A 10,548-nucleotide genomic window follows, 5' to 3' on the forward strand; every position below is an offset into this window, starting at 1 on the left:
ATGGAATTTTATAAATGGTACTATTTATTGATTTTTTTTACTCAAAATTTCACAGATATATAGTCTAATGGTTATGTACATATTTTACTACTCAGCGCTCCATGTAAAACATAGATGTTCATCAGCCTATGCTATGCTTCCAAATAATATTTCACAATCGCATAGATAAGGAATACAACTATAATATTTTATTTCTTTTCCCGCCCCGTGCATCGCACGGGACTGCAACTAGTTTCCATAATAGCAGCATTCTCTTTGTGGAGGGTGGCGCCAATGTCATATAGTGAGCTAAAAATTGTTCCCTTAGTCTTTGGAAGCTAGCCGAGAATATTAATGAGAAACAAACACCTTTGAGTAGCAAACTAAAATTTTCTTTTACTTTCATTCCTAGATCTGCCAGTGAGATTAGACTCTTGTAATTTGCTTCTTTTCTTTTATTAGAACTTTTCTTTACCATTTGAAAGAAGGGATTTGCTAGCGTCCATCGCAGAAGGTTATTTTCATGAAAAAACAACTTTGGAAGCTAATATTCTTATGAAAAAAGGAGCATTCCTTGGTGACAAATGTCATGTCTGGAGATGATTATCCTCTGTTTTATTTTCTTGCTTTTGTAAATGTGCTACATTCAAAAAACTGGTTTTGTGACCTGTTAGAAGAAATCGACGAGAAATTAAAATAAAAAAACTCACATTAGAATCAAGTCAGATCAAGCACAAGGAGCAGTATCTACGTCAATAGACAAATATTGATTTTTTTTTTTTTGAAATGGTAGGAATTTTATTAATAAAAGGAAAAACACACGACTGAAGTGGTCAGAGCCACAAGGAAAAATATTGCTCTGTTTGCTGTTCAAACTGATAGTGCTAACAAATTTAAACAGAATGAAATTCAGGAATTATGATTGTTCTGCAATGCTTTTGAAGAGAACTTGACACTCCAATCCAGTTCTGGTTTCCATCTCATTTTAAGGAAAACATAGGTTGAAAACAAATAATTCGTAAATTCAGTCTTTCTTGAGTTAATCATCTTTAAACTCAGTTTCAAGATCACCTTCCACTCCACCGACTTTGTCTTATGCGGCAGTGTCAGATCGCTTCTGTCAGTTCACGTCCTATTAAAGCCACTGCTTCAATTTTTGTTTCTCTAGAATCCTAGATCAACTTTGTAGAGCTGATCTACAAATCCATCTCTTGAAAATTCTCGACTTCCAGCATTGTTAACTTGTAAAACTAGCGCTTCAGATAAAACTAGTTCGCCAGGTTCTTTGACATACAGCATTTCTCCAACTTATCCCATAATTTCAATGTTATTCTTTCTCTAACTTATCATCCTACACATTTAACACCTTAGTTGTGCCCTATTGAACTAGGATGTTTGCCACCCTTCTCTGCCAAAGAACGAAGCTATTTTTCATCAAAATTTTTTATCTCAAACTTTGGAATTGCGTCTTTTACCCCTGATTGGGATCATCCCACACCTCAAAACAGCACTTTGTAAAGTTGGTCTCTTCACAGAGAGATATCACCCTCTCAAATAGTTGGTTGCCCCTATCATAGGTCGGGTTGCCCCGACAGGATAAAAAAAATTCTAAGAACAAGAAACTCTCTTTCCATAAACCTATCAATCTAAACAACCCTAGATTAATTCAACAACCTTCTTAAATCACAGAGAAAAGTTTATCTAATAAATACCTCTTTGCAAAACTCTACCTTCAACAAGAATCTCCCAAACAAGCTTTCTAACTCCGTTGTTCTTCTCTGACTAGATTGATCCAATAGCTCTTATACCATTTTGTAGAAATTTATTGGGTTAAAACAAATCCGATCATATGCAAAGAAGTAAGAAAACGGCACACACAAGCATACAATGATAACATGGACTGCTTTACATGGTTTGGCATGAGAGAAACAATACAAGGTTACAATGGGATAAACCCAATCCCACATGCCACAACTTACCCTCTCAAGCCCAAAGACGGCACACTCCCTCTTGCTCTCAAGAGAAAATCTCACAACTAAGAGAAAACTCACGTTCTTTTTTTCTCTTGTCTTCTCATAGGGTTTTATCATAAATCTAATATACCTAGGTTTTAATCCAAAGCCCTCTCTACGCAGTTTTTGAAACCATCAATTCTCTCTCTCTCTCTCTCTCTCTCTCACACACACACACACACACACACACACACACACACACACACACACACACACACTAGGAAACCCAAGAGAGCTTCTGCTAGTCAAACCAGGAAACTACAAGATGGATCCCACCACTCTTGAGAAACAAGACACAGAAAACCCAACAGTAGGGATGATACTAAAAGCTCAGACATATTTGCAATCATCATTGTTAGATAAAATTCACCATTCACTCCAATACAAAACTGTCACAATATATTGTATTTACTTCATTCCAAAAGCTGCAATTACAAACCAGTCATGAATTTTGAGAAGGGGGAATTTCGGTTTATAGGTAACATTGAGTCATTGATGCCGTGAGACTGTGACCGGCTGTAGGTGTAGGTCAAATTTGCACTAAGTTTTTACTGGACCCTAAAGTTGAGTCTATCATTGCTCAAAAATCAAATTCTATTCCATGTCGCAAATGGTATATGTATCAGAATCTAGTGGATATTATGTCATGAAAACATGAAATTATTTGCTAAGAAAAAATTATATGCCAACTAATTAGAGAAGATGAGATCCACATGAGATGGGCTAATAAACAACCACACAAATACAACAAGCTCGCCCGTCTGGTCTTCAGCTTAAAAAATTAAAGGAAATAAAAAAGAATGACATTAATACTAAAAAATACATACCTTAGCAGATCATTAGGATTTGATACACGTGTTAAAAAAGAGGTCAAAAGCCTAAAACTAAAAGAATACGTACCTTTGCAGCTCATTAGGATTTTATACACATGTTAAGAAAGAGGTCAAAGGCCTTATTAAGAAGCTCTAAATAATTTACAGAAATAGAAGTGCCGAAAATCCAAGCTCTTCCATCTACTACTCCTCAGGGAAGGATGCAACCCCAATACATGCTCAGGCATATAATCATGCCTCGTTAATATGCCAACTACAGGTGCTCTCTGCAGTATATCCATGTAGGTAAACTTATTAGTAGGGTAAGATCATACAGAAGGAAACAGTACGAATCATAGCAGTTATACTAAAAGCAAGCTCATAAGACAATAAACCTTATAGCAGTTATAGTTGTGAAGCAGTAGCAACAGTGATAGAATAGCAGTAATAGCAAATGAGACAAAAGGTCGCTTACACTAGAAGACTTCGGAACCACCAGCAGGTGCCTGAGGCCAACCTCACGGAAAAGTAGGAGAGCTTTGGCTAGTGACATTGCCTCAACCACAGTGTAAGGTGAAGTGTTTGTAAATGGGTGCAAATCAATGAACATTTCCATCTCTTCGGCTGTCACTTCTATATCTTCTATCTTGTCACCTCTTCCTGAACCAGGTTTTGCAAAATCATCAGCCTGGAATTGCCTTATGGCATTCATGCCCATAACCAAGCGAGTGGAGGAAAAATCTTTCTTCTTCAGCAATAGAAGGAGGTGGGCCCTAAGAATTAGGCCAAATAGCATAGAGGAATCTGAAAGTGGAGCATCATCAATCACAGGGAACCCATGATGCCCAGTAGTTTTGAGGACATGCACTATATTACCAACCTTCTCAATGCCATTAAAGAACTGCAATGGGCCCATGATGACGTCACTGACGGTCAATTGCCTCATGTATGGCTCTGCATGGGCTTCTAGATAAGGAAGTCCCTTTAATTTCACAATCAAATCATAGATATTTCCATTGAAAGAATCAGCTACCGTTTTGGATATGAGCAGAACCAGCATAATCAGAGGCAGCAATAACAAGTTGTTAGTCAGTTCCAACAAAATAACACACATGGAAACAGTATTCCTCATCGTTCCACCTAGAAATGAAGCGGACCCAAGAACAGCATAGAGACCATGGCTGAGATTTGTGTGTGAAGCCATCAGGAATCCAACAAAGCGCCCATAAGTTGCACCTATCAACATAACAGGTACGAACAGACCAGAAGGAGCCACAATGCCATAACTCAAAATGCCAAGAAAATAGGAAGTGAAAAAGAATAATAAGAGAGATAAAGGAAGGAACTCATTGTCCATGCCAGTACTGAATAGGTTTCTAATTGTGTCATCATTTGTGTTGAAAAATAGGCTGGCAAGATCATTGTAGTGACCAGGAGGGCATTGAAACTTCTTGAAGTTACCTGACCTGCCAATTGTTGGACAAGTTTCTGAAGCCTCAATTGGGCAAGGTCTGCAAGGTGCAAGCCATGGTAGCCCAAATAAGCAACAGGATGTGAATACAGAAATTGAGCATGCAAGAATCAATTTATAGGCAATGCCCTTCCTGAAACAAGGAGTTGACAAGGGATAATGAGTTCAACATTCTTTCTACATTTAAAGTCAAGATTCATTGAGTGCAACGAGGAACCAGCACTTACTCATAAATAAGATTGTAAACTCGGAGAACCTTAACCAGAAGAAAATTGTAAAAACTCCCCAATATTCCCCCGATAAGTCCCAGAGCAATCACTGGAGGTAAGTCACTGAGGTAATAAGTAATACTTCCCGTGGTCGCATCAAACATTATCAGACCACCTTTTCCAAATAAGCCACACTTTCCACTATTACAAAGACCGATAAATGCCTGGAGCACGACGGCAACTATGGCAGTTGTGAAGAACGTTCTCCAGAGAAGGGCACTCTTCCACCTGCCAAACATATTGTAGCCCTCAATATTAGGAAATTAATGGAGAACGATGTTCTTTAGTGTGTAGAGATCAATCAGAAATAGATCAATTAGAAATTCATGGTTGCAAGGGATTCAATCCAGTGACAAATGGACACAGCCCCTTGGCACCCACCTCTATTGTATAGTGCTGGATTCAAGAGACAAAAAATCAGAAGACCTGCGAGTTTTGTTACTGGCACATTTTAAAGAGGCAGTAAAATTTCACGCTAGAAGACAGAACAAAAACAAGACATTAGCAAAACTTGTTTGTCTCAGAGTTCATTGCCTTAGTAATGTGAATAATTTATGGCCCGTTTGGATACCTCATATTTTGTATTTGGATTTGGAATTGAGTTTTGAATACAAAATGAATAGATCCTCCAGCTCATGCTGAGGGAGAGAGAGAGGGAAGGGGGTACTTCCTACTGGAGCGGAGAGGTTGAGAAGCAAAGAGGGTGAAGGAAACTGCCAGATCTGTGGATTTCCAATTACTTATTTACACAGCAAATTTGGAAATCTGATTTTTTTCACTGTCAGTCGCTGATTTGGAAATCCCAGGATTTGATCCGGATCCAAATCACAACCCAAAAAGAGCTGCAAATGTGAGAAATCCAAATCAAAATCTTCTCAGCCTCCAAACGGGCCCTTAGCGAATTGTCTAATTAAAGCTTGAATCACCAACCAAAGGAGAAAAAAGGTCCCTTCAAAAGCCTACTTTGAAACATGGACTCAGAAAACATAAATGGAAAATGCAAGTGCAAACAAGCAGCTGATGTCATACCATGATGATAATTCTTCGACAGCAAATAGAACACCACCAACCGGTGCACGGAATGCGGCAGCAATTCCAGCAGCTGATCCACATGTCACAAGATCACGCCTATCTCTGTCGTTTTTGAAATACCGTAGCCATCTCCAAGTTAAGCCATATCTTTTGGACCCACCTTGGCCCAGTAATGCTGCAACACATGCACCAGTATGTACCATAGGGCCTGCCTTGCCCACAATCAGAGACGCCGATACAGCACCAATGCTACCGATAATCTGTGACAAAGTCAACATATAGATGAGGCCCTTTCCTCTTTTAAAACTGGAGCATTTTTTTTGGGGGGGTATTTTTGCTTCCTCTTGTGAAGGATAACACGCACAGTATTTCCTTTAGTGCATTGTTATGTTAAAGTGCAAAAAACTGCATTTTGTACAGAAATAGTGAAATATATAAAGATATTCCATAAAGAACTCGAATATGGCTTGCTGTGAACCAGTACCACCAAACAACTATAACTCAAATAGGAAATAGATCACCTATGAATAGCAATCTTGTGATGTCAAATCAAGATGCACATAAAAATTCAAGGACAAAGGTTCATGTTAAGGTACACTTACCCGTGCCCTGCTGGACTGAAACAAGAAAATACTGCAAAATTTTAAAGACTAGAAACCACAAGATGGTCCAAAAAATGGGAACAAACTTAAATTTGGAAATTAGAGTGCTTAAGATTTCTACAGACAATAACACCATAAACTACATACGTGTTTCAAAGACCCAAGTAGAGCGAGCTATTACAACAACGAATTGAGCCATTCCTGGAGGATGACTGCATAAGCTACCCAAATGCAGACATTCATATAGAATGATGAGACTCTTGAACCCCTAAAAAGATATACACTGAGTGGAATCCCAAACCGGATGTATAACAAGTTACTAACACACAGAAAGAACTAGAATAGTTTATTGCTATTGCCATCAGAGAGCTGATCGTTTTCTGCTTTTGGTCCTAGCATTTTCTCCCTTTCACAATATTCAAATTAGATCTGGTGAAATTTCAAGCACTTTTGGCGAGAATTTTTTTTCTTTTCAAGTTCTTTTCAGGAATCGTATTTCATAATGAGTGACGAGACATCATCCCATACATAAACATTAAAAACTAGCTTGACTAAAGAATATATGGGCAATCAGTTACGGGGAAAAAACCTTCCACGCATGTTCCACGCATGTAGATCAGATCAATGAAATTGAATGTAAATAATTTTGTCCCATGGTGTCTACCAGAACATTTTCAGGTGGTAAGTACAAACTAGGGTCCGTGAATTGAACGATTAAACAAACTGAAGTTGATCAAATAAGCTTCCTATCATGCTTTGATTATTCAACTGATGAAAACAACATCACATGTAAGTGACAAATTAATGTTTTCCTACAGCCTAAAACATCAGTTCATGAGTTGTATTACTTGTATTCCCTAAAGAATAACAATGATATGTTTTACCAACTTCATCAAGGCATAGGTCTGTAATAATAAGGGATATAAACCCCAAGTTGCTCACTATGGCAGCCTGTCTGGCTTGTTGGAGGAGCTCAGTCACCACACTCCCAGTCCTATGCATTCTTTTATGGATGCTGCAAACACATCTCAAGTAGTTGGAAGGATGTCGTACATTCGAACAACTTGATGGCCTGAACAATGACTATGACTTTATATAGTCAAATTCATAAAAAGGACAAATTTCCCTCCATAAAGCAACATATGCCATGCTTTGGATGTTCGAGGGCACCAAGTTTAAAAGAATCAAAGAAAACTGGAAACTACATTGATTTTCAGTATTTAGTAAAATGTACAAAACAACTAATTATATTGAAAAATAAAATAAAATGTTGAAAACATATACGTATTGGTGATCGGAAGTGGACCAGTTCTGCCTCTTGTTATAAATTTGAGAAAAAGGAAAAAGAACAGGACTTCTTTCGTTTGATAAATTATAAAATAAATTGCTCTAGCTTTTACAGTTTGAGTATATCCAATCAGCTTTCAATTACAGTACTTTCTTTTCTTATTTCTAAACAGAAAATCACCAATACAACTTAATGCCACTCAATACAATATAAACAATCAAGAACAGGAGAATTATTCCAATTCAGAGGAAGCTTTAAGGCATGGAAAAACCTTACATTTACAATCAGAGTACGCAGCGCAAATATTTCTGGAGCATCCACGCCATTCAAATAAGCCTTGACTTCTGGAATACCAGAGCCAGCTGCCGCAGGCGCTATATACGCAGTGATGGCCGAAGAGAACAGAGTAAGAACGAAGTTCGAAACTGCGAAAACACCAAATGCCCATCCATACCTAAAGGAGAACTTCATCAATTTCTCTTTTTCCAAAACAGTAAAAAAAAAACCTAGAACTACTCAATCCTCACTTCTTTCCTAACATCATTTTCGACGTTATGAATTTCTCTTTTTTCAGGATACTTAGAAACAAGAAAATAACAAGAATTAACCGAAGATAACAGAGTAAGAGCAAAGTTTGAAACTGTAAAAAAAACCAAATGCCTGCCAATACCTAGAGGAGAATTTTATCAATTTCTCTTTTTACAGAATAGTTAAAAAAAAAAAAAACTAGAATTACTCAATTCTCACTTCTTTGCTAACATTATATTCGCGGTTATGAATTTCTCCTTTTTCAGGATACTTAAAAACAAGAAAATAACAAGAATTACTCAATTCTCACTCTTTTTCAGGATACTTAAAAACAAGAAAAAAACCTAGAATTACTCAATTCTCACTTCCTTGCTAACATCATATTCGCCGTTATGAATCTCTCTTTTTACAGGATACTTAAAAACAAGAATTACTCAATTCTTACTCTTTTTTCAGGATACTTAAAAACAAGAAAAAAACATAGACTCACTTCTTTGCTAACATCATATTCGATGTTATGACGAATTTGATACCGGCAATGTTCTCAATAGAAAGATTATTAAAAAATCCAATGAGACCGCCAATAATGCCAACGAGGAAGCAGAAAGACCATTTCATGAAGATATACTGAAAGATATGAGTCCGATCGCGAGATCGCCAGTCCTGCTTCAAGAATTCGTTCTCCGCTATCCTGAAAATACAAACGAACATCACTTTATGCAGCGAATCAAAAGGAAATTAAAATTCAGGAAAGCAGAGGGAAAAACAGAGAGAGGAAAATCTCAGATATGAAAAACTTACTCGTAATCCAAGCTCTCGATGGAGCAGACATTGGCGCCTATGATCGCGACTTGAGAAGTGATGTTTGAAGAAGATCTACGGTTTAATTGGCGATTCTGATACTGCTGATCAAAGTCGGGGACTAAGAGAGGTTCGTTTATGAAAGGAGATTGTTCGCCTGGTTCGGCGGCCATGGAAAGGGAAGAGAGATTGTAGTTCTACTGAAAGAGTCACTCTGGTTCGGCGGCCATGGAAAGGGAAGAGAGATTGTAGTTCTACTGAAAGAGTCACTTATTTTAATACAGAAGCAGGTAAAAAGAGAGACAGAGATGATATTTTCACTCCCCCTGCAGCACGCATTCGCCCCACAGTGGGGAACTTTAACGCTTTTTGACGTCAAATCACGTTATCAGGTGGGGCGAATGCGTACTGCAGGGGGGTGAAAATATCATCGCCCTTTTCTAAGTCTGAAGGAGACTGAAAATATTGGATGGGGGTTGTTTGTTAGAGATTACTTGTCTCTTTCGGTTTTGAGCAGAGATTTGCTAGTGTCCATCATCAAAGATGCTCACTTTTCAGCAGATTTTGTCTTCATTCATGAGGTGGCTGCTCTCACATGCAGCAGCTCATCCGTGAAATGTCTCATGGGATGAACACTAGCAAATCCCTTTTGAGAAAGTTCACCTTTTTCAATTATTGCTAAAACCAAAGTTAGGGGGCCACGGTGGAGAAAGTAAAGCGACATATGGTCTTGGTGTACGGAATGGTGAAATGGTGAGGTGGATCAATCCAAATATGTGGTGAAAAAGGTAAAGAATAAAGATAAAGTGGTCGTCCATGTCAACTAACAATATCCACATCAGAGAACTCATTTGTCGGCAAGTTAAATTGCTGTAGAAAATTTCAGCACCAAAAGAATGAAAATTTAATTCATAACCAATCCAAAAGAATGAAAATTTAATAGATCTAATCTAGGTACATCAAAACTACAAAAATCTTGTAGAATTTGCTAAATAAATCTTTGCAATCTTTAAGTTTTCCATTAATGAAGTTTGGGTTTTAGACACAAGTTTTGCATCGTTTGAAATATTAGTACCTTTTTTCCTTCTTTACAATGCAGACACCTATTTGCTGAGAAGGGGCACCCAATCCAATAATCAGTTTTGTACTCACAGAGATAATTTTGAGTCAAATAATCAGTTTTGGACTCACAAACGATTCTCAAAATCCACAGTAAACAGGGCCTCAATAAAAATTCTTCCTCTTTTAAGACGTCAGCCATACAAATAGACAATAAAAGAGTGGCCCAGTGCACGAGGCTCACACAAATAGACACTACCTAAACCACAAATCTTCCCAAAATCTAGTCTCACCCTCCCTCTCCAACACCCTAAACCTATGAAAAGAAGAAACTTAGCTTTACCCCCACAAGCTAACAGCAAAGCATCGCCTTTACCACTACCTAAATCTCTCCCATCCCATTTTTTACCCATAAGAACTCTTCTACAAAGGGAATCTCTTCCATCCTCTAACATCCAAAGCCACATAATTAGAAGTGATTATGTGGATTACACAAGTCAGGATTTTGTGCTTGGGAAGATAAGCATGTTGAAAGTCTTGGGATTATAGTTTCCCCATTCAGACCACCCTCATCTTTGACTGCTTATCTACCTCTTGCCATCTACTTCTACACATTGAGTAAAGGCCCTATTTCTTTATCTGATTAGAGCTTAGATGCTGAGAACACTCATTAAAAAATTTCCTAAGTGAGTTTC

The 10,548-nt window shown here is 37.8% G+C and overlaps 1 protein-coding gene across 2 annotated transcripts; it reads right to left on the reverse strand.

Annotated features, from left to right (window-relative positions):
• Positions 1-2,797: 2,797 nt before the first annotated feature.
• Positions 2,798-10,156, reverse strand: LOC143879458 (putative chloride channel-like protein CLC-g). 2 transcript variants are annotated; one of them, XM_077381854.1, is made up of 7 exons: positions 8,795-10,156; positions 8,484-8,684; positions 7,742-7,919; positions 5,573-5,835; positions 4,502-4,771; positions 3,279-4,314; positions 2,798-3,090 (listed from the first exon to the last, which is right to left on the reverse strand). In XM_077381854.1, exons 1-7 carry the CDS (start codon positions 8,965-8,967, stop codon positions 2,947-2,949), a joined length of 2,265 nt encoding a protein of 754 aa, XP_077237969.1. In that variant the 5' UTR covers positions 8,968-10,156; the 3' UTR covers positions 2,798-2,946. The 2 variants fall into 2 exon arrangements, with proteins under 2 accessions (XP_077237969.1, XP_077237968.1); XM_077381853.1 differs by having other exon boundaries at positions 3,279-4,407; positions 8,795-10,151.
• Positions 10,157-10,548: the final 392 nt, after the last annotated feature.

Source organism: Tasmannia lanceolata, unplaced genomic scaffold, assembly GCF_043159265.1.
Source record: "Tasmannia lanceolata isolate RefF3 unplaced genomic scaffold, GAP_Taslan_0.1 ptg000006l, whole genome shotgun sequence".
Taxonomy (NCBI): Eukaryota; Viridiplantae; Streptophyta; class Magnoliopsida; order Canellales; family Winteraceae; genus Tasmannia; species Tasmannia lanceolata.